This window comes from Lampetra planeri, chromosome 53 (genome assembly GCF_965212315.1).
Source record: "Lampetra planeri chromosome 53, kcLamPlan1.2.h2, whole genome shotgun sequence".
NCBI lineage: Eukaryota > Metazoa > Chordata > Hyperoartia > Petromyzontiformes > Petromyzontidae > Lampetra > Lampetra planeri.
In genome coordinates this window covers 6,941,102-6,965,979 of record NC_136159.1, presented here as the reverse complement: position 1 = coordinate 6,965,979, position 24,878 = coordinate 6,941,102, and the positions used below count along the sequence as shown (strand labels likewise).

Below are 24,878 nucleotides of genomic sequence, written 5' to 3'. Positions count from 1 at the left end.
GATTTATTTTCACTTGATTTATGCTGCTTCGTGTGCCGTGGTACATTCACATTTTTATTTATGTAGTGCTTCAATAATAGGCGTGGGTTGCAAAAATGAACCAGGTAATTAAATAAAATAGCGTCGAAGGAGCCAATAAAAAGGATCCATCGAAAAGGATTCATCATTGTTGGCCACAATCTCTTCACTACGGACAAAGGCCTCCCCAAGACTTTGTTTTCTCTTGTTTCCCTCCGGAGGCATATTTTTATTTCAACAAATCTTCCTTTTACACCATTGGAACCTCATTTGCCAGTAAAAAATATAATAATTGGTTTTTTACCCTTCTATCTGGCAACAAAACTGACACCTTTTTTTTACAAGGAGTCATGTTTGCATAGACCACAATACCTGCAGTCATAATGCAAACAAAAAACATAACTCTGATAATGTATGCACTGTCCTTGAAGTTGATTGGTCCACACCCGAGACAGCTTTCGCCAAAAGGCGTCATCTGGTCCAACCCATGTGAGACTAAGCTCTAAGGAAAGCTGTCTCGGGTGTGGACCAATCAACTTCAAGGACAGTGCATACATTATCAGAGTTATGTTTTTTGTTTGCATTATGACTGCAGGTATTGTGGTCTATGCAAACATGACTCCTTGTAAAAAAAGATGTCAGTTTTGTTGCCAGATAGAAGGGTAAAAAACAATTATCAAATCTTCCTTTTCTCGTCATATATTTTTGATAGAACTGCACGCATCTGGTGCACTGCCCATCGTGTGTTTTATACTCGCCAGATTTAAGGATGATGCGACACGCTCAGGAAAACGATCCAGCTCGTACGCACGTGCCGGGCGGATTGTTACATTGCAGGATTATGCGAGAGATGTGGACGGGTTGGGAGGGGAGGCCTTCCTCCGGCAGTGGGATTGACCAAGGCTGATAATGATAATAATCCACTCCAGGTATTTTGTGCAACCGACCAACGTCATTCATGCTGCCTCTCATCTTTCCTCGTCGTTACGGTTTCAAGACTGTTATTGTGCGTTGGAACAGAGCGTCACATGGAAGGAATCTGAGGTAGCGCCTACTCGTACTAACACCTTCCCTGTCTCCAACTCCCCATGGTCACCCATCATCAATCCACTCGCCTCATTTCGATCTTTGTTTATGCCGCGCATCGTCACCACCACCTCATTTTACATATATCCCATCCACTGATCTCCTTTCATCTCTTCCAGATTTTAAGCTTTCGTGACTGCAAGGATTCATACTCTTAGGTTTTTTCGTTATAGTCACGTAAAAAATTATAGAAATATAATAATAATAATAATAATTGAAAATAAATCAATTATCACGACGTTTCGGAGGCAACACAAGTCTCCGTTTTCAGGTGGGACCGTCACAGCCAAATTTACTGTATGAAGTGGTTCACTTGTGTTGCCTCCGAAACGTCGTGATTTAATTGATTTATTTTAATTTATTATTATTTTATTTCTATTATTTTTTACCTACGTGACTTTACCGAACAAACCTAATAGTATGAATCCTTTCATCTCGCCAACCATCTTGTACCTTAGTTCACTGTACAGCGCCTTGATTAAGGCGCTATATAAATGTATGATAAGATAAGATATCCGCCTCCGTGGGCCGTTCTCCAACACGGAGGGGCCGCAACGCTCTGCGGGAGATCCTGATGGATACTTCGTCTCCTTGACGTGATGCCGACAGCCACGAGCAGCATAAAACTGGGGGGGGGGGGGGGGTGGGGGTGGAATTATCGGCAAAAAAAAAGCGAGGTTTTTCGTGGCAAGTGGGGAATGCGAGCCAGGCCCCGGGGAAGTGATTGTTGCGTGGTAATTGCGGTGTTTGCTGCCTGGTAATTGTGGTGGGACACAGACCTAAAAATTAGGTTACGTCCGGAATAAACCAATTTGACGCCTGAATGGTAAAGTTGTTTGTTTTTACCTTGCTTGGTCAGATGTTTGTGGCGCGGTTTTGCAACATGTTGTAAAACCGCTAGCATTGTTTGGAAAATTATTTACATTATATGATATTGGCAATATTTTTTAACCTAAATATAATATATTTAAATGAAGATGAGAATATAAATAATTTACACCAGACAGTTTTCAATCATTCTTTTCAGGACAGTCCTGCATTTTGGTTTTTTGGCTAATTCCATTTAAAACATTGCTTTTGGCATGTGGGAAGAAATGTGAGCTCCCGCAGAAAACCCACCGTGCGTGGAGTAGATCAATTAATTATTTGGCAAAGTTGCTGCATTGGCAGTGGTGCACAAGCACAGTTAACAAAAATAAAAATTCAACCCATTCACCAATAACGCTGGGTTGAAAAGCACAAATATGTGAGGTGTGATGTTTCAGGCTATTTCCCTTCTTTAAAGCATGTGCTATGAACGCACATGACAGGGCAGCACTCAAACGTTTCACACAAGTCTGTTCATGATGGCACTTTGTTGCACTGCCATCTCCCCGTTACCACCTTGCTGCCCAGCGGGTTTGGGAATCTTGCAAGTGTCTACATGGTCCACCAACCATCGACTTTTAAAGTGCATGTGCCACTACGTCTAAATTGAGTCTCAAGACACTTTTACAGGAGGGTCTTGTTTGCGACATTTGGCCAATCATGAGTCTCAAATGGGAGGAAGCGACCAATTGGAAATCACGATGAGCGTGCGTTTATTTTAATCCGCGGAGGTTGGTGCACGCAATTCACAATCGCAAGGTAACAAGGTCAAAGGCAGGCAAGCGGCTCGACTCAGCCCATCCCTCTAGGGTCAATAATACGAGTACCACTCTGCGGTAAGTCAATAGTGGCTCTCGTTTGAACACAAGGACCTCTTGCCAAAGGAATGTGGATTTTCCACCACTGGCTTGAGAGAGGAGCCGTTTGATTTGATGATGTACGGTTTTCCGTGAAGCGCGAGAGCGTTGTATGTATGTTGAACTTCCTACATACCATAGCCAACCATGCTTATCGGTGGTGTGGGGAAGGATAACAAACTAAACACAAAAACGTGTTCTTATAGAAATTCGTTTTTAATTTAGATTAAAAAGTGCCATAGCTCCAGTGGCTTCCTAAGGAAGGAAGAGCGTTTCCAGACGGCCGCAGAAACGCATCTGGATAGAGCGCGATTCCGTAACCGTCTTTGTTCGATGGCGATACCAAAACCGCTGCGAGGATGACCAGAGTTCGCGTGATGCTTGTTGTTGATGTCGTTGTCGTCGTTCATGTTCCTCTTGATGATGATGTTGTTTTTTTGTGCAGGTGTCTGCCTGAAGGAGCGCACTACCTGGCTCCAGACCTCAACTCCGCTCTGAGCCTCATAGACTCCACCCCAGCGATTCAGGAGAAGCTGGATGGGGTGTGGATCTTGGGAGGCGGCGGCGTATATAAGGTAAGGGGATCATAGATTAAGGAAGTATTTGAGTCCTCATCTGTTGGTGTGTGTGCGTTTGTGTGCCTGACTCTGCGTGGCCCTTATTTTCAACGGTTTTATTTAACTTGACTCCCGTTTGTCGTGGTCAAATCTTGTAATCGAAAGTTATTCTACTTAGTCTTGTACAATCAATTCGAAAATTTGTACACGTACTCAGATCCGGTGACAATGCATGCCTGTATCAAAGTCGGCATCAATTCGTCAATTGATTGGCTCCTTTCAAGCAATTACAATTTTAGTATGGACGCCTTATTAATTATATATATGTTTTTGAAGGTCAAAAACGCCGCGGTCCCTAAACTGTGGAATCGCCTCGCACAAAAATCAGGCGCCGCGTGTCTCAGGCACGCCTGCTCCGTGTGAACGAGTAGTACATTGAAGATTCATTTATAAAATAACCAATTATTTCAAGTAAGTGTTGATGTGGGAGCAGGCGCCGCATCATTGACATACTTCTCAAGGGTGAGTTAAACGATGTTGTGAATAAAATCGTTGTTTTTTTTTGCTTTTTTTTTACTTTTTTAAAGGAGTTTATTGTGTCTTTGTGTCTCTGCATCTGTCTCAGTATTTCTGTGAGTCTGCGTGTGTTCGTGTGTTTCTGTGTTTATATCTCTGTCTGTCTACCTTGATCTCTCTTGAGTATTTGTCATTCTGTATTGCATGTCTCTATATCTTTGTCACTTTGTGTGAAAATGAAAACAAATCAATTTAATCACGACGTTTCGGAAGCAACACCAGCATCCGTCAGACCTGGCTGCTCCAGCAAAATTACTGAAGCGTATGAAGATAGTTATTATTATAGGAAAGGCAACTTTATAGAGACGGGTTTTCAAAGTAGACTTCAATATCTCTTTTGTCTTCGATCGCCCGATTTCAAGTGGCAAAGGCGTTCCGTAGCTTGGGTGCCACCCTAACAAAAGCCCGATCACCAAAAGAACGCAACTGAGACCTGGGAGTGCTGAGCAGTTGTAGATCATACAATCTTAAGGACCTTGATGGAATATATAAATGTATTAGTTCCTGCAAGTAATGTGCGGGGATAGAAAATAGGAGATTAAAATTAGCCACACTGTCTTCTACTCCCCCCAAGCAGCCTCGTGTCCCGCCACCACTCATCCTACTCGGGAATCAATCGCGCCGCGTATTTATTTTCGGAAATCGCAATTGCATTACCTTGCGAGGCAAGTGTGCATAAACACATTAAAAACGGCTAAAGGCCATTGGTGTTGGGCAATAAACTAATTTGTGTGTAAGTTTATTTCAGTCGTCATTAATTCCCAATCGCCACAGATGTCAGTTCCCACGCACGCACGTGCACGCGGCTGGTGGTTCCGATAACGTCACCAAGCACCTGCCCATCACCTCCCGTCCAGCGGCACACGTTTAGAAGAGAGGCAGAGATTTTTTTTCCCAACTACTTTCGTGTTAAATTTCGATTTAAAGCTTTCGTGACTGCAGGGATTCATCTTCTTGGTTCTTTCGGTAAAGTCACGTAGAAGGGAAATAATAAAATAATCAAAATTAAACAATAAAATTCTCACGACGTTTCGATTGCTGTGGTTTTCACACCTGATGATGATTGCTTGTGTTGCAATCGAAACGTCGTGAGAATGTTATTGTTTTATTTTTATTATTTTATTATTTCCCTTCTACGTGACTTTACCGAAAGAACCAAGAATACTTTCGTGTTATCCGATTAGTCAAGCGGTTGAACCGATAGTCGATAAATTGACCGATTACTTACATGATCGGAGAACCCAGCTCCAATTCTATCATGTGCTTAGCAGTCGGCTTCCCACCCAAGCCATCGATACAATGGCTTTATCTTCGACCGTGATTTCGGCAATTGGCACGTTCTGCTAATGATCATGTTGGCTATGTACGGTGCAAAAGAAGTTCAAGATACATCCATGTTTCTGGCCCAGAAACATGTATATATGCTCCCCATGTTACTGGCACGGGGAGTATACCCAAAGGAGTGTAGAGAGATGCGTGCTTCGAATTGCATTACGAGAAGGAAAAGGGACCACTTGTATTCGGGCAAGAAGGTGAAGACCCAAATCGAACTAGGAAGAAAAGTAAGTGGGGTTTGGGGGAGGACACGTCGCGAGAAGGGATTGTGGGCAGTGGTCGAGAATGATAGTGGAGTGGCAGCTCGGGCAGGAGCCGTGTCCGAGACGGCATCCGCGAGAGAGACGGAGCGATGAGATCAGCTCCCGTGCAGGCGTTCTGTGGATTTTTGCATCGTGACGGATTGGGAAGGCCTTCATCCAGCAGTGGATTGATCTACAGCTCTGCTCTTTTGTTGGCGTGAACGTGGCTTTTGCGGATCCCTCGGGATTTGCGTTTGAGAGAGCGGTGCTTGGAGCAGTAGAATGAGCTGCTGTGCTCTCTCCTCTAGAGGATTCCATCCCAAGCTCGAGTTTGTAACCCCGACCCCAACCCTGACCTTTCTTCCTTGCCCCGTCTGTGTTTTATCCGTGTAGCCTCGTTATTGCAACCGCTTCGTTACACCGTACATCACTGCGTTCAACAATGCAGCCCTTATTTTTAGTATGGTACAGTATGTTAACGTCACAACGTGCCGCTGCTCAACTGAGTTAGTCCATAGGCGGCCCTGAGCCAGAGGTAGAAATTCCATGTTCTAACGGTAGTTTCATTCTTGTCATTGAACGACTGTAAGCACTTAACGCTAGGTTGATGCGTTGATCTTACATACATGTTTACGCTCGTCACGTACGTGTTGAACTAACCATACTCTTTGGTTCTTTCGGTAAAGTCGCGTAGATAGAAAAATGAATAATAGATCACGACGTTTCGGTCGCAACACAAGCAATCGTCTTCAAGTGACAAAATACAGCAGGCGGACTGCGGAGGCAGGAAGAAATGTAGCGAGAGAGCTATCATGTGACTTTACCGAAAGAACCAAAGAGTATGAATTCCTGCAGTCACGAAAGCTTAAAATCAAGTACTAAACGGCTCGCTGCGAGAATTCCAAATGGAAATGTCTTTGTGTCGTGACCGGCACAATTGGAACGTAATATAATTCTCCAACAGATTCTATTCTAAATAATCGTAAAATTAGGCGCGAAAGAATAATTCACATGTGCACACTCACTATAATCCTTGCCCTATAACTCACCCTGCGGCCTTCAGCGATTTCCATCTCTCTCAACCCCTCTCCGAGCCTTACCCCCGCCGTAACCTTTCTCTTAGTCTCGCGTGCGCCTACAAGACCGCTTTGTCTCCGTCGCGATGTTTCATATTTTACACGGCCGTTTCAGGCGAGGTCCAAGGTCCACTTGTTCTGTGGTGATATTCTTTTTGTTTCCACGTCTAGGGGCGTACGTGCAGCTTGCAGGCTGCACCAATTTCCCTCCCCTCCCCAACCTCAGCACTCGCCCCACAATTTTTATTTGTCTTTCTACAGCTTTTGATTGCTCGTTTGTTTATTTTGTCACTGCTTCGTTCATTAGGCGAGGTGCGTGCATGTGTGAGTGGGGAGCGGTGGCGCAGCGGTTTGCGCGCTGAGCTACGAACCCAGCGACCCGAGTTCGATTCTCGCTCACGGCCAACCACCACTGACGATGAACTGAACCGGTCCTGGGCCTTCTCTAGGTCGACTCGGCCTCAAATGAGTACCTGGTGTGGTGTGTAAGCATCGCCACTGGCGAAACGAAGGAGGCCGGGCGTTGTGCTGGCCACCCACCCCTTCGTGTGCTGTGCAGGCCTTCATAGGTGCTGCTCATTCACATCACTTTCCCCAACAGTCTGTTAAGGCTTCACAGGGAATCTTTGTCTTTGCATTTTCGCCAGGTGTTGGATGTGTAAGGTGGTCGGGTGGTTCGCGTTGGAGACACCGAGTCGAGCACTGCGGTTAAACCGAATTCTCGAGTGCAGTGAGTTGATGGTGTTAGCCCGGCCACCACAAAGGTCTGCATGAAGAAACAAAATACATAATTTGGTTTGTTAGCAAATGTGGTCAATTCCAGTTCTGAGGACTGAAATGTTTTAAAGTTTGATTGATATGTGACAAACACTCGATGCAGGGCATATTACCGGCTTGACACACAAGTGTGGATTCAATCCGATTGAAGTGATTCGTAAGTGGTTCTGCGCCAGAACTCGAGAACCCGATTAAACCGGGTTCTCGAGTATCGTATGTTGATGGGCTCAGGCCCGTTAATGATGATTGCACTCTAAAAATATGATTTCTATTTTATTTTGCACTTCATGTGGCTTTTTCCAGCTGTCGTAGCTAAATTGTATAAATATACTGGATGATAAGATGCGGTGAAGCCACTGTGTTGATAGTGTGTTGAGTCAGGGCTATCTCTTGATTTGACTACAGCAGTTCATGGCATCGTTTTATGATGCCATTCTATTAATTTGACAATGGGCGTTTTTCGTTAAATTACTCCGCTCGCACCGTTTACGTAAATTTGCGATGCATTACGGATCACGAACGTCGAGCAGATGCATGAATAAGTATGGGAAGCGTGTGGGCCAACTCCAAATGATGTCAACAAGTGTGAGCGACAGAGGTATCCATCTCATCCACCTCCCATCACCGCAACCACCATCTCCCATCACTTCCACCACGTGCCATCTCTTCCATGTCCTCTGATCTCCTCCAGCACCTCTCGTCCTCCACTCCCCCTGTACGTCTCCTCTGCCTCCTCCCATGCCTTACACTCCCTCCATCATCAGCCTCCATTCATTGGTAGGGGCTGGGGGTTTTGATCGAAGGAGATGGAGGTCTGTTGGTTGGGTCATTCTAAGGCTGAGGTGAGAGAGCTTCCAGGCCGCAGGTACCACAAAATGATGGCAGACCGCGTTTCTGGGGCATCGAAAATTGCCAACCCTTCCGTTGGCAAATCCTGGCGAAAGCTACGCAAGTGAGGAACGGTGCGCATGGAGGCATGTGCATTGCGTCCCACAAACTTAGACAGGACAGTGGTGAGAGAAGTAGAATACGGGGTCCGTCGTGAGGTGGTGTGAGGACCGTCGAAGAAGGACAGTGGACAGGGGCTGCTGGTGGTGAGGTGATGCCAGAAGAGGATGAGGAGGTGTCATGGTTAAGAGTATGAAGAGGAGTAAGATGGGATATGGTGTGTTTGACGAGTAGAAGGAGGTGGATACGGGGTCTGTGAGGAGGACGAGGAAGGGATATGGTGTCTCTGAGGATGCGAGGAATGAGGAAGAGGATAAGGGAGGATGAGGAAGAGTATGGAGAGACGCTGTTGCTGCGAGGAAGCCGTTTAATGTTACTGTGGTAACGAGGGTAACCGGTGCATACCACCGTCACGTTTTCATGGCCACATCTCGCTCCCACCGGGTGTAATTATTTTTTCAGAAGAGCTCAGTTTATTGTCCGTGGGTTTTTTTCTTTCATTATTTTTTTCCCTGTTTTGTAGGGAAGGAAGAGGGGACGAGCGGGGGAAGGGAGCGCGTGCGATTTGTGGGGGCAGGGCAATCGTCACATTCGGACGAGGCTTTTACTTTTTTAGATCAATTCAGGCGTGTCAGAGGTGTAAATTCCACGTTCCTAAGGCAGTGCCATTCGCTCCGTTGAACAAGTACCTCGTTTAATCGCTCAGTTTAAACGAGGTATTCAAGTGCGGAGGGTTGATGGTCTCAACCTCGTCACCAACGACTGCACGCGAGAGCCGTCGTTATCGTTGAATTCGGGAAATATTTCGACCTTTGACCATTACGATTTAAGAAAATATATTTCGTTTGACTGCCAGTCATGTACATTTCTCTCTAACAGGGTGGTGCTTGGGAAAGTGTGGCACCCCGAGTGGATGGGAGGACACTTGAAGGGAAGTCGGAAGCAGTTCTGTGATATCTCTATCCATCGGGCGTTCTCTTACACGGGGTGGTGCACTGCCTGCAACGGTGCCACTGTGTCACCTACGTGCGTCTCGACTCACTCACTGCCGTGTAACGCCAGCGGCACGACTCGCCTTCTGCAGTAGAAAAACCAAATCAACCTGGTGCATCCTGAGCCGTGCCCGCCTGGCTGGGCCTCCAGTGGAAAAGCGGAATAATATTCAGGGCATTATTCCAGACCAAGTTGACCGTGGAAATTAAAATTACCCGGGCGGTAGAGAAAGAATTAAAATTAGAGCGACGGTATCGTGTGTTTGATCGTGGCCTTGTGCAAACTTTCCCTGTCTTTATTTTCCCTCCACCCTCTTTCTCCTTATGGAACCATCAGCACACGCGGATGATTTCATTTCACCGCCTCCGTTTGTTGGTTCTGTGGCTCAAGATTTTGATTAAAAACCAAAAGCCTAACTCGTCTTGCTGCCCCAATGCCCATTCATCAGGGGGCACTGACGGGCTGGTGGCGGTGGTGGAAGTGAGACTAAGAAAGGAAAAAATTTAATTAAATTACATCTCTGCAGTGCACATTCTCCCATACCCTGGGAAGCTTTTGTACGAGTATTTTGGCATTTTCATGGGTGTTTCTTGTAACATATGTTTGTTATTTGGGTTTTTTTCGTGTTTTTTCATAACGTGGTTGTTGTCCTTTATGCGGTGATATTATATGTCGTACGTCTCTTTTAATCGGCAACTCCGGGTAGAGTTCTGTTGGTTAATCTCCGAGGCTCCCCTTGCTGTGAGGGTGTCGGTTCGTATCCCGACCAAGGTCTACTCTGTCATCACTATTACCGGTTTCACGAATAATCCTGCCTCGAATGTCACCATCACCATGAATACTGCCATCACCTTCAACAACAACCACCATTTATCACTGCTTGACGGTGATGTGACCAGCACACCATCATTACTATTGCCACCACCACAACACTATTATCACCACCACTAATGCCACATCATTACTATCAGCACTATATTATTATATAACCACTACCACCAACAGCATTATCTGGACCCCTCATCCACACTAGGGGGCGGAATTATCCTACCTGCCCTGCCACAGTGAGTCATTCTCGTTACATGACAGGCAAACTGATGTTTTTTATTCTCAGAGCTGGATTTTGCCAAATTAAGTTTAAAGCCAAATTTAACTTGATAGCTTTTTTTCACGCGGCCATTTTTGACTGAAATGAGACCCATAAACTTGCTAGACTGGGATCCAGTTTAATCACAATTTAGTCTCTAAGTCTGCAAGTCACTGTGCGAGTCTGTGTGTCTCTGTGCGAGTTATTGATGTCCCGGCTAAGACCAGCAACTTGCTACGCTTGAGAACCTGGTTTAAGCGCAGTTTGGCGGCTGAAACATGACTCCGAACCCAGGATCTCAATGTTGCCGGCTGAACCCAACCTCAGTTAAACACCAGGCTTGGGCCTTCATCCATCTTAATCCTCACAGGGCCCTTTATTTTCAGAACAGGTTATTTTAAAACGGCGTTAATAAAATAAAGAACAAAATGAACTATGCGTTTTCCACTTCCTTCCAGAACGATCTCCCCTTCCGCAGAATCCCTCTAGAGCTCGCTCGTGCACCTGCTCACGTAGGGTCCAGGGACGGTCATTAATGTGCTCCGGCGATATCTCGGGCTGGGCATAAATCTCAACGGTCGGGCCGCGCGTACGATCGCTCCGTCTAATTAATGATGGGAGAGCAAAGCAAAGCAAGTCGGCCCCGCCAGTCCTTCCCCCCCCCCACCAAAGCCCCCTCACCCCACCCTGTCCTCGTTAGCGAGGAGTCATTATTTCCTGCGCCATTAAATCGTGCTAATTAGCGTTGCCGGATGGATTTTACAGCCACCAGCTCCAGCGTCGTGAGCATGACAATGCCGTTTAATGTTCTCATTTATTATCCATTTTTTGGGGTCATTTTCCCCAAATGTAATCCGATTACGGCTTTGCGTCGCGAAAAGAGAAAACGTGTCCGCGTGGGACTCTCTCAGTGAGCAGTGCACCACCCTGTGCTGGCGACATGAAGTTAGGATATTGTAGATCCATTCTTTGCAAGATCTCCGTGTTTCGGATGTTGGCTGCAAGGTGGTTGTCAACACGTTTGGTTTCCCTCGATCGCGAAGAAAGGGCCATGAACCAACGACACTTGGTCAAGATGTTGGTGCTTGAAGTGTCTAGCCAAAAGAGCCAGGATGATATGTCGATGGAATAGAATAATCGGCAACGTTCACTTTGTTATCCATCACTCGGGCCCCTTTGAATGGCAGCTACGTATGTATGTTGAACTGCTTTCGCACCGTACGTAGCCAACCATGCTGATCGGAGGTGCGGGGGAAGGACGCACAAAAAAAGCAGTTTGAAAGAAATGAGTTTTCACATCCTGCTTGTTGAAGGCAAAAAAAACTCCCTACGTGGCGCTGCCAATGCGACGTGGCAGATGAGTGTCAATGATGTCACCAAAGCCCCGAACATCACCTCCCGTTCAGCGACACACGTGGGGACAGGGATTAGACTTTTATTTCATCGTTATCCGATTAGTCAATCAAATGTAATTGGTAATCTGTTACTTGATAATCGGAGAGCCGAGCTCTATTAGACCGTGTCACACATTTTTCCCAGCGGTGGTTGAGTTTACTGAAGTCACTGCAATATTAATAATCATGATTCATAACGCGGATAAAATTCATGCAGTGCGTCGATAACACAAGTCAGCGGGGTGGAATAGAAGTCATGGTTTTGGATTCGGCCACAGTAATCCATGTTTCCATCACGTACACATCTCTGTCCACCTATTTTTATTATGATTGTTGACCCAGGAAAGCCTTAGTTAACAACAACAGCATCCGCCATTCGCCACAAAGTGGCGGTGACGTCACCACGGCGCCTGTGCCAGGCCACGTGCACTTTGAGGCCACGTGAAGTGTCGAAGGCTCACTGACAGGATGTCACGGGACAGACCCAGGTGCCGTGGGTTTGACAGACTTAGTCTCGTACTTCACCACAGCCATAATTAGGCGACTCCTTCATTTCCCGCTCACGGCCGCCTACACAACAGACGAGACCTGTCCCGCAATCATTTGAGCAGGCAGACCCTTCGACGTTCACAATCACATCCCAACATATCGAATTGCTTTGTGTAACTCCCGTGTCCAGGTCTGACAGGCAAAGCGCAGTTCTCTGGGGAAGCTGACCGGATTGTCTCCGCTGAATTTAACCGAGGATCACGATGGTTCACCGTGTGGTCTCCACATTTGCATATTCCCCCGTCGCAGGCGGCAGATTCCTCCGCTAAATTGCACAGATACGGCATTTTGGCCGTCCCGTCATTAGCAATTCTACTTGGAGTCATGCCCTTTTAATTGCTCAGCCGTTGGTATTTTTTTTCCTCAATAATTGAATGTGCAGTATCTTTAAAAATATATATTTTTTTAGATGTTTTGCTGTCTACAAGAACCACCGTTTTTCAGTCCTAAAGATGGAAGAAGAGCTTCCGACGCCATGTTGGTCTTGGAGGTTTTTTTATTTTACCATACTTCACCGCACTTGTCAGTGCACTGGACCGGTTCGGATATCGCTGCCCAGCGACATAAACTATGCACGGAATTCTGTGTGCCATCACGCCAGAGGTCGCAAACGGGTTTTGATTCCTTACCCGTACCCGGCCGCACCAGGGTCGCAAATGGGTACCCGTACCCGGCCGGGTACGGGTAGCCGTTCCCTACCCGTACCCTACCCGAAATGAGTGACAAATGGCTACTCACCAGTGACTCACGGCCTACCCGTACCCGTACCCGGCTGCACCAGGGTCCCAAACGGCTACCCGGCTACCCGTACCCGGCCGGGTACGGGTAGCCGGGTATTGAGTAGGGTACGGGTATCGGGTACCCGGTTGCGACCTCTGCATCACGCCCTCTACGTTCTCAATCTTGGCTATCTCACCCCCTTCACTGGAACTAACTTCCCCCTCTGCATTAAGCAGTCAACTTCGCTCACTAGTTTCCACTCCTCACTCGAAACTCGCTTATTGTTCCCGAGCTCACCCTGTGACGCCTTAATCTCCTCCTCATAACCACCACCCTCCGTTACTGTCCCCTCTCCGCGCTCTCACGATATGGCTATCACTCATTGGTTAAGGCGCTATATAAATTACGTTAAGAAAAGATGAGAATCAAACTCGGTCACCGGGGTTCACGGTGGCGCAGCGCGCTACTGCTGGGCCATCACTCCATCCCCGTGGCGTTAAAAGGGTTCAATTGTGAGATATTATTTATTTTATTTACCCGGCAAAGTGTTTGTGACGATCGCACGTTGATGTGAGGAGGCTGTCACTGTCTTAAGACTCCTTTCTTCCACCTCGACACAGGAGACTCGCACAATCACAGCCGACCGCATTCCCAATTAATTTCCCCTCCTGGCACCCCTGACGAACCAAACAATGAATTAATAATGCATGCAATTGCACTTTACTTATATATGTTTGCATACATGCACACGTACATACATACATAATCACACACATCCCGTGTAGCCATACAGACCGTTGGATCAAATGTTCGCGAGCGCCCATTCAGTCTGGCACAAAGCACCAGGGGGTGATGTGTTCAGCACTATACATTGCCGCATTTCACTTCCCAATGCTGCCGTTTATACCCCAGGTACTCAGAATTAGGGGAGGTAGAAGGTTGGTACAGATAATCGTCACTCTTGTTGGCCATGAGCAGAAATCGAAATCGGGTCGCCGGGTTCGTAGCACAGGACGCTAACCACTGCGCCACCGCTCTCACCCCCCCCCACCAACAAACTCGCACACAAAACAAAGATCCCCTGTATAATCTTAACATACTGTTGGGGCAAGTGCTGTTAGCGAGCACATCTGAAGGCCAGCCCGGCACACGAGGGGGTGGGTGGCCAACACCACGCCCGGCCGCCTTTGTCTCCCTAGTGACGATGTTTACACATCCCACCAGTTACTCATTTGAGGTTGAGTCGACCTAGGGGAGGCCCAGGACCGGTTCAGATAATCGTTATGGTTGGCCGTGAACGGGAATCAAAACCTGATCGCCAGGTTCGTAGGGCAGCGCGCTAACCGCTACACACCCACAAACGTGCATATACACCCACCCACATTCACACGCTGCACACAATGAGTCCGTGTATTGCTTGTAAGTTTATACACGTGAACAAGCAGTCTTAAGCGCCATTATCATTGTGAATAATGTGAGCAGCTCACCGCAGAATTCGTGCCAAACATTGACCCCACTACCCTATCTGTAACGTAGACATCACAAATAATCGGGATTGTGTCGGTACAGCAGTTTTGGAAACCTTGTGTGGATTGTAATTAAACATCTCAATCGTGTTAATATTCTTGAATGCGTCGATTATTTGCGAGTAATGCTAAATTCTTCGCGAATGTTTATTTAGGATAATGGAACAAAGTAAACTCGACAGATGAGACAGAACAAAGGCCGTGCAAATAAAAGGCAAAACATTCTTCAATGGAACCACGGGGTGAATTGTTGTGCATGCCTAATGATGATTATTTGTATTATTCTGCTTTTTTTACCCAGGAAAGCCTCACAGGAGTCCCAAGACTTTCTTTCAGGATAATCCTGCCAAGCTTTCTCAGTCGGATTTCCCAATAGTCATTTAAGAGTCATTCTTAAAAAAAAAAACATTGCCAAATTTAAATCTTGACGCCAGTACATGATGGCCTCCTTTTAATGACGTTAAGGGATCTTTAACGTACGTTGTGAAGCAGACTGCACGTATCCACGCTTGTATCACCCGCAGTTTTGAACCGCATTACCTCCGCAACGAGCGGCGAGGGCACATTCGCTGTGCCATGATCGATGTGGTGGCGATCGTTACAGTGGTGCTGTGATGACCTCACTCGCGACTTGTACTCGCGAGCACACATTCGGCGACCACCGACAGCGGCTAAAATGTAAATGTGCAGCCCTGCAATTGCTCACTCACGCCGCTGCTGGCAGAATGGCCACGCCTAGAGGGAGCTCTGGAGAGCCCTTGATAAGCTACTCTCTATACTGCAGTCTGTAACGTACACCACGGTTAAGTCATTTCACGGCTGGGACAAACGAAGGTGGAGCCCGCGCAGAATGTTAATGGCTCTATCCTCCGATCGTTAGCCGTTTGTTTGCCGTTGTGTGGCTAACGCCGCCGTGTCCGTATTTACACCGCTCTCCTGCCCTCTCTCCTCCCCTTCCTCCCCCCTTCAATCCCCCCCCCCCCCGTCTACCCCCCACCCCGCTCCACTCCCGCGTAGGAGGCCATGGAGCACAGTGCGTGCAGACGCCTCTTCATCACGCGTGTCTTGCAGACAATGGAGGCTGACGCCTTCTTCCCAGACATCGATGTTGACAAGTTCAAGCTCCTGTCGGGGTGGGTGGCTGCGTACGTGCGTGCGTGGGCGTCCTCGCCAACGGAAATGTCACGGCGTCTTCTCCAGGGCCCGAATGAGTGTCTCAAAAATTGGGTGGTGCGGGCCCTCCCATTGGAGGCAGTGAGCCAGTGCTGGAAATTCAACGTTCCCGTGACGGGAGCCGGTCATATTGTTCCGTAAGATGAGCACCATTTATTGACCCTGCGCCAAGTGATGTAGTGTCACCAATCGGTGCTCGTTTTAGAGACCACGAGAGGGATGATGGTGGTGATTGATGATGACAGTGGTAGTGGTGGTGGCAGTGATAATGATGATTGATAAATTGATGGCAGTGATAATGATTTACAATTCCTGTCGATGACGATGACGAATGAAGATGATGATTGTTGGGATGATAAACCCTAATTAGGAGCCAATCATTTGAACAAACATTTAATAAAAGCACATATGATGGCCCAACATTTAGATAACTTAAATAAAAACCATTCTAACACTCACGGAACGCGCACCGTAACAACGCGGAACGCGCACCGTTGCAACGCGGAACGCGCACCGTTGCAACGCGGTTTCTGAGTGATCGACGACAAAATACTTTCTTGAGCTGCGCGGCCGAGTGGTACGATGCAGTACGCGGAGTGATACGGTATGCGGCAGCGTGTACCCTTAGTTCTTCTGCCATCTCATTGCGTGCGTGCGTACATCGTATCTCGCCAAACTTTATCGTCGTACTATTTATGGGGAAACTTGTTTTCGCCGTACGCGTTTTTCGCATTGACGCGGCACTTTTCAGCAGCGCGCGTCTCTAGCGCGTTAAACGAGATCCCGCGCCATCGGGTGATTGTTGAGGGCGGGCCAGAGTCAAATTGACGGAAGAGATGGCGGGAACTGGATGGAATGATTTTGGAAAGCGTCATCTGGTGATGAAACGCGTTTCACCGGATGGAAAACATTCTGATTCATAACGCTATGCCGCCACTTTACTCCCTTTTGTTGGACGTCTGTGTAATAATTTTATTTAATAATCTCATTGATTCTGGCAGCTTTTACACTTTGTCGTACTGTGAAGGGCAGTGATTACCCCTTCACATGTGACATCTGAAAAATCGCGCTGCTCACCTGATATGTGTTTTGGTGTTCTGAGGTATGTGACTTTTGTTGCCTTTAAAGATCTGCGTATATTTCTTCTACTTGTTTCATGATTCTCTTGTCATGTGTTACAGTTTCATCTTGATCTCTAAGCGTTACTATTTGCAATTTTCAAAATTTTTGACTTCCTACTTGCTGCTTTAATGTCTCCGTTATATTTGTTTGTTATTAGGTAGCATTAGTGAATGCCAGAGGTGGTGTTTGTAATCAGAAAATTTTTAATTTATATTCCCCCCCCCAAAAAATATATTCCACGTTGTTTGCTTTTGGTATCAAGAGCTCCGGCATTTCGCAGTATACCACACCCCATGCGAGGTAACATCCTGGAAAGTTGATGTCCCAGAACTACATCTGACGTCACTTAAATTGACCTCTCTATCCACACTGGGGGCACAGCTATTATATGCCCTGCAAAAGAGTGTGCATCAAATGTCAAATACAGTTTATTTATTTCCATTTCCAGAAGAATTATACTGAAGTGAATTTTTTTTATTGAGGATTGTTCCGTGCACTCAGTGGAAAACCAGGCCAAAACCATCAATTCTTTCCACTCAAAAACCCCAGTTTAATTACAACCCTGGTCTATGCCGGTCTATGGGTCTCTGGGCAGGTGTATGGGTCTCTACGTGAGTTGATGGGGGGGGGTCTCTGAATGGGGAGCGGTGGTGTAGCAGGTTAGTGCATTGCGCTACGAACCCGGCGACCCAAGTTTGATTCCCGCTCACGATGAATAACTGGCAAATATTTGAACTGGTCCTGGGCCTCCCCTAGGTCGACTCAGCCTCAGATGAGTACATGGTGTGGTGTGTATACATCGCCAATGGGGAGACAAAGGCGGCCGGGCGTGGTGCTGGCCACCAACCCCCTCGTGTGCTGTGCCGGCCTTCATAGGTGCTGGTCGCTTAACGGCACTTGCCCCAACAGTCTGCTTAGACTCTACGGGAGATCTTTTTTTTATATGGAGATCTCTGTGTATGTCAATAGTGACCTGGCCAATACTCTCACCTCCGCTCTACACCTGAGAACCCGGTTTAATCACGAACCTGTGTCTGGTTCACGAACCACGGTGCCTGCTCCTACAGAGCCACCCAGCCTCCTCGCAGCGGCTACAGTCCCCGCTCGCGTGACATTTCTGTCGAGCGTTCTGCAGCGCAGAGGTGCCGAGACATTTACAGCAGCAGAGCGGGGGGGGGGGGTGGAGGTTGACCCGGCTGTCTCGGCTTCTGGGAGATAAAGACGGCAAGGTGGGGTGGCGGAGGGGGTGGTGGTGTGAGGTAGGGGGGAGGGAGGGAGGGGGATGGTTGCGGGTGGACAAGCAAGGAAGTGGCTGCACGAGGAAGGCTAAATTTAGACGACACGAATCACAAAGGGAGCTGGCGATAATTAAATTTTCATTCCCCCGTCGAAGCCTAGTTTCTCCTGTGCCCTGCTCTCTCTCCTCTTTCTCCCCTCCCTCCCCCCCCATCCGGATTACCTCTCTCATCTCCCCGTTTAACTCACGAGCTCGCATGCTCTCTGCCGTGCCGTGTTAAGCGATCGACGTGGCACGCTGCTCCTGCTTATTGTTGTTGTTGTTTGCCTTGATTTAATTACGCATCAACGCCATTTATTATATTTCTCTGTTCCCCCCGGAAGCTTTTTGTAATCGCCCGGACTGTGCTCAATTTATGAGGTCTCCGAAGATAAGCACGAGTTGAGCCTGGCTAGTATTTGGATGGGTTGATGACCGTTCACACACTGGCTGTCGTAGGCCCTCTGGTTGGCAATGCAGCGAAATGCATTGTTGTACTCTGCCCCCTAATCTACACTCCCTGCCTTCTCCAGCCTGCACTGAGCAGCAGGGGCTAAATATCACCCAGAGCCCGCCCCGTGTGGAGACGCTGTCTTCCAGCAGGGGATCGGACAAAAGGGCTGTACAAGTATTCTTTGGGTCCATACTCTTTGGTTATTTCGGTAAAGTCACGTAGGTAGAAATAAAATGAAATAAATCACGATGTTTCGATCGGAACACAAGCGACCGTCATCAGGCGGAACCGACACAGCAGGACAACCGCTGATTTTTCTTCGGTTCTTTCGGTAAAGCCACGTAGATAAAAAATAATAATAAAAAGACTGTACAAGTATCGATCGGTACAATTTGTTTAAACCAAAAAAAATTAACCCGTAAAAACAAAGTTTTTCACTATAAATCCTTTATATGCGTGGCATCGGGGCGGCTAGAGTCCTCTCGTCCTCTGGCTTGAGATGGCTGCCACCTATGGGTCAGATGATTGTGTGCCAGCATTAACCAATTGGTAAATAAATATAAAAAAACATTTTCCCTAAACAGTGTAAAATTTTGGGGAAAAAAATTCACGAAAATTCATTGTCACGCACAACGAGTCTGTGTGCAAAATGTCAGCTCGATTGGATCACGGGAAGTGGGTTAAAAAACGACCGAAAGATTTGCACGGTCCTAAGCAAGCAAGCGAACTTAATATAAAGGATTTAAAAAAACAAGCCCGTCATTACGTTTTGGTGAAGCTGCACTCGAGCTGCGGAGGTCGGCAGCATCCCAGCAGGGCGTCGTGAATGTTGCCGGCGTGGAAAGCGGTGTTCTTCTGTAACTTTGATACCTATGTTTTTTTTTCATGAATCTTCACCTTCCTTTTTTTTTATATATATAACGTGATTCGGGCTGCAGATTAGTGCCGTTGCTGCACTTTCTCCCCCACCATCGTCTCCGATTAAATTGAAAGGCAAATGCCAGGCTTGCTCATTTATTGTTGTGCGGCATAAATGTGCGGTTATTAATTGCTTGGGCGAAGAAAGAGCGTACTTTGCTAAAAAAGAATTGTCTATTAATTCCAATTACAATTAAACAACCCAAAGGGTGACACGAACACGCCGGGGGGCACGCTACATGTGTATTTACGGATCATACCGTACCTGTGTGTGTGTGTGTGTGCACACACTCGGGATTCGGATAAAAAACGTGGTGTTCGGATTTGTAAGGTCAGCTTTCTGATTGTCATTTTTTTTCCCTCTTCTTCAGAATTTACGATCGTGCACGTAGTAAATTAAATGCGTCCTCTTGGCAAACGAAATTGACATCACCCCGATAAGACTTGACGGGACCTTTGGTGGGAAAAGCAGAGAGGTGACGTAATATGAGTGATGTCATTTCCTTTGCCGCGATTTTTTTCCGATCAATCTGAAACAACAAGTTTTCTGGATCGTTTAAAAATGTATATCTCTAGGTACAATTATGGGGGGTTTAAATTTCGATTTAAAGCTTCCGTGACTGCAGGGATTCATCTTCTTGGTTCTTTCGGTAAAGTCACGTAGAAGGGAAATAATAAAGTAATAAAAATCAAACATAATAAAATAATTCTCACGACGTTTCGGCCACAACGCAAGCAGCCGTCCTCAGGTGAAGAACAGGTCTGTCAGACGCTGTCTTTCCGACAGACCTGTTCTTCACCTGAGGACGGCTGCTTGCGTTGTGGCCGAAACGTCGTGAGAATTGTATTATGTTTTATTTTTATTATTTTATTATTTCCCTTCTACGTGACTTTACCGCAAGAACCAAGAAGATATGGGGGGTTTCTTTTCGGATTTTGATGATCTCGAATCCGGAAAGCATCGCTTTGGCTTGCATATACTGTATGCAGACTGCATACTTGTACAGTACATGTCAATCCACTGTTGGAATGAGGGCCTTCCCACGCCACGCGGGGCTTGGGGGGGTTGCTCGACAATTCGTCTCCACTCCGGTCAGAGTGCGCGTTGATGAAGGCGGGGAGCAGAGCCGGACACGACACTTCCGGTTAAGTTTGACGGCGTCGGGCCAACACGGTGGAGTTTGCTCCGGGCCCCACACCAGCCCTGGCGGGGCAGCATACGTGCGGGAGCATGGGAGTACAGTACAACGCTTATGCTGTATTCCGAGATGTGATGCGTTCAGAGTGATTTGGTCATAAGCGTATACATACACGTAACGTGTACGACGGAGTATCAATCCGTTGTATTCTATCAGCACGCGGTTTAAATTTGGGGTCCTGCTACGGTTCAACAATTGATTCTTATCTGTCTCATTGTTGCTGTCGCGTTGACATTACTTGTATGATGATCCGTGTCACTTGCACGGTTTTACTGAGCTTAGTTATCCTAAACGTAGCAGCATATTATTCTCATACATCATGAATTATTGACGTTTACGTGCACGATTCATGCATGTATCATCATGAGTGTAAGAATATGTTTTAACGATTTAATTCATGAATTATGACACTTGTGGCATTCATACATACTCATATATACACACACGTATAGTTACATTTACGCAAACACATATTTACCACGTCTACACTTATATTATTTACACACAAATTAATATGCACGTACACGCGATTTAGTTGCGTAGCATCGTGAGCCTCAAGACTCCGTTTTCTGTCTGTGGGTCTCTATGCGTCGTCACACCCTTGATGTTATTTACACCCATTATAAATGCTCTAAACACACACCACATACCACGCACATGCCCTGCGTACAGCGATGCACACGCGTGCGCTAAACGCACACGTGCCCACACTCGCGGGTACATGCGCGCTGGGTGCAGGTGTAATATTCATGGGGTTATAAATAGCCGGCTATTGACGTACGCGCCCTGCGCACGCGTATTAATGCATGCGCGTGCGTGCGAGCTGTCCTGCTGTGTGTGGGGGGGCGGGGGTTATCTAAATTTGGCTTAGACTCTCCGCTAGGTCGACTCAGACTGAAATCGGTTGCTCCGCTGTCGGGAACGTGATGCTGTTGCCGGTTGTGATAAAAAAAATTGTGCCGGTCTCAATCGACCGCTTGTGTTGTGGTGCCGTCAAAATAGGTGCTCGCTGACACAAAACGCGGGCAAACACGTTGCCCGCGTTTTTATTTATTTTACGTTCGGTTATTTTTCTGCGGCCCCGTCACCTAATCACCCGGAGTGTGATGGGATCATCAGATCTATGGAAGCTATTGAAACAGGCTTGGGCCTGCGCAATGACCACTCTGAAGGATGATCACTCTGCATTACGGGTTGCTATAAATGGTGGGTTTGTATGGCCGGCAGGACAGGGAAGCACCGCAGCAGAAGAATCCTCTGTTGTTTTGTCTGTGCCGGCGTCTCTCCGGTCCCTGCCTTGGGGATAAATCATTCCGTGCCTGATCGTTAGATTGCTGACAACAATCACAATGGCTCCACGTGCCGGGAGCCGCTTCTTCTTCTTCTTGCCGAACGACACGCGGCGCAACATCGAAGGCCACGGTGAGCGTTGGGGATGTTTGTCCGCGCCGTGTCCGTCCCGCTCTTCACCCGTGTGTGTGGGGGGGGGATGGTTTCTGCTCACGTGTGCAGGTTTCCTGGCGTTCCCGAGGGAATGCACGAGAACGAGGGATTCCGTTTCCACTTCGAGGTTTACGAGGCGGTGGACGGCAAGGCCGATGCGTGAGTCGCCCAGTTACCACGACGACGTCACCGTTGCCTGTGCCGGCAAGAGGCCCGGGCTCATCTCGTCGCCGTTTTGTGACCGGATTGCGGTTGACGCGTGGTGATGAAAGGCCATCTTCATCGTTAACACCGCCAAAACAGGAAACAACACTCATGCACAGTCGAGTTAACTGACCGCACAATGTACAACGACGCGACTCGCGACCCACAAATACAAAGGAGACGTCACGGCGATACACTCCGCTGCTCCTGACGCCGATTATCTGGCTTTGACCACCTCAATGTGAAATCGTTGTTGTTGCTCCGCATCTACATCAGCAGCCATACGGAAGAAGAAGAACTGTCGATTGTGCGTGTGCCGGCTTGCGCAGGTTAACCCGGTGGCAGAGTAATCGAGGGGGCGAGGTTAATTTTATTCGCTGCTCCTCACTCGTCGAGGGTTGGTGACTCGGTTGCTCACGTGACCATAAACGTGCCGGCCAAGCAAGCCGATGACTTTAATAAGCTATCAAACCGATTACGTGTTGATAATTGTTTTTTTACCCTTTTATCTGGCAACAAAACTGGCACCTTTTTTACAAGGAGTCATGTTTGCATAGACCACAATACCTGCAGTCATAATGCAAACAAAAAACATAACTCTGATAATGTATGCACTGTCCTTGAAGTTGATTGGTCCACACTCGACTTCAAGGACAGTGCATACATTATCAAAGTTATGTTTTTTGTTTGCATTATGACTGCAGGTATTGTGGTCTATGCAAACATGACTCCTTGTAAAAAAGGTGTCAGTTTTGTTGCCAGAGAGAAGGGTACAAAAACAATTATCATATTTTTTACTGGCAAATGAGGTTCCAATGGCGATTACGTGTTCTAGGAAAAAGATCGTCAACGTCCTTTTAAGATTCACAGTTGATTTTTGGGTCGGATCACTGCGTGAGTAAAATGTGCGTCGTGAACCCTCCTCCACCCAACGCAGCCAATTAATAAAGACGTCGCGTGACCAAACGTGCCAACTTATTTTCGCTTCGGCAGCACCTCCAGTGGTGTTGGAGAGAAATCTGACAATATTTAACAATTGGGTTGCGCAGTTTTCACAGACAGTCATGTCTAGCATCACCAGGCAGTTACCAGAATTTTTTTCTGGCCACAATTATTAATCATAATAAAGCCTACGCGTTATATTTACACCATTTTTTATCTAATTCACAAATGTTTTGCATCATCTCCACTTTTGTTTTATCTGAGTCACCGCTGCTTTACCCCAGAATCGGCAGTTGACCGTATAGTAGTCGACAAAAGACATTCTTCTGAACAATACTGAATAAGATTTAGAGACTTGCAACAATTCTGTAACCTATGGCAGTGCAATGTTTGTAAATGTCGCATAATGAATGGGGCAGCTGTTCTATCCATGGGTGAATGTTGACATGACTCATGCAGCTGTCACCACACTGCAGCTGCCTTCTCTGATAGATTACCAATACCCACGATTCGCCACTAAGTGACGGCGACGTCACCACGGCGCCTGTGCCAGGCCAGGTGCACTTTAAGGCCACGTGAAGTGTCAAAGGCTCGCTGGCAGGAGGTCACGGGACAGACCCAGGTGCCATGGGTTGGCTGACTGAGATGACGACTGGCAGATGCACCACCTGTGCCCCCAACTGTGCCATTTTATCCACCCGGCGCTCCCGCTCATCGTTGTGAGCGTCGCTCCTCTGCCCTCCATTGTTTTTGGAGGGCGACTGCCTCCAAATGACCAGTGGCAGCGTCCTTCACGAGCCTCCTCCACGATAGATCGTAATAGATTGCACTGCCCTTCGCAGCCTCATGGACGCTGCCGAGGGCGGGGTGACCGGTGACAGTCGGCGCACTGGACTTGCAACCTACAGGGGTCGCCCTATTAGATGTTCCCGTGGCCGTAATCGAAGCATGAAACAACGGGGGACAAGTGTCTTAAACCCAACTCCCCCAACCGCCTCTGTGCAGCCAGCAGTATAAAATGGGCTCGCCACTCCGGATGCGATCGACAGGACAAATGAATGGATCCGCTGTATCCCGTTCATTATGCAACGTAAAAAAAATCGCTTGCCAGCACCGAAGTGGAGGCCAAGCTACCCGCGACGATGGCTTCTCAAAGAGCTCCATGTCGCAGAGGCCCTTCCGCCTGCAGTGGCATGGGCAGGCAATTGCAGCGCTGCACCCTCATCTGTGTACACCCTCCAGAGGACAAGCGACAGTTCGCCGCCGGCTCTTTTGATGTGCAGTCGTGCCACGGGGCAGCAGCGGCCTTTGATCACGTGATACGCCTGCCAACGCCGGTTTAGGTTGCAGAATAAAAAAATCGTCTTAATTGTCCATTTCCCGAGAACTCGGTGGCCTGCTAAGCGATGTTTTGTCACAGGGCAGTGTGATTGTACGGCACTGTCAATGGCGGTCACTTAATTCGCTTGTATTGTTTTGTTGTTTATTTGTTTGACCAATGGCAGGTGGTACACTATCGAGGCAGTACGGCTAGTCCAA

General features: G+C 47.4%; 1 protein-coding gene across 2 annotated transcripts in view; it reads left to right on the top strand.

Moving 5' to 3' along the window:
- DHFR (dihydrofolate reductase) overlaps positions 1 to 23,363 on the top strand; it is a 54,843-nt gene extending 31,480 nt beyond the window's left edge. For both annotated transcript variants that reach the window (XM_078617347.1, XM_078617346.1), the window contains exons 5-7: positions 3,274 to 3,403; positions 15,626 to 15,741; positions 22,263 to 23,363. In XM_078617347.1, the coding sequence (XP_078473473.1) occupies positions 3,274 to 3,403; positions 15,626 to 15,741; positions 22,263 to 22,356 (340 nt within the window). In that variant the 3' untranslated portion in view covers positions 22,357 to 23,363. The remainder of the gene's footprint in view (positions 1 to 3,273; positions 3,404 to 15,625; positions 15,742 to 22,262) is intronic.
- Positions 23,364 to 24,878: the final 1,515 nt, after the last annotated feature.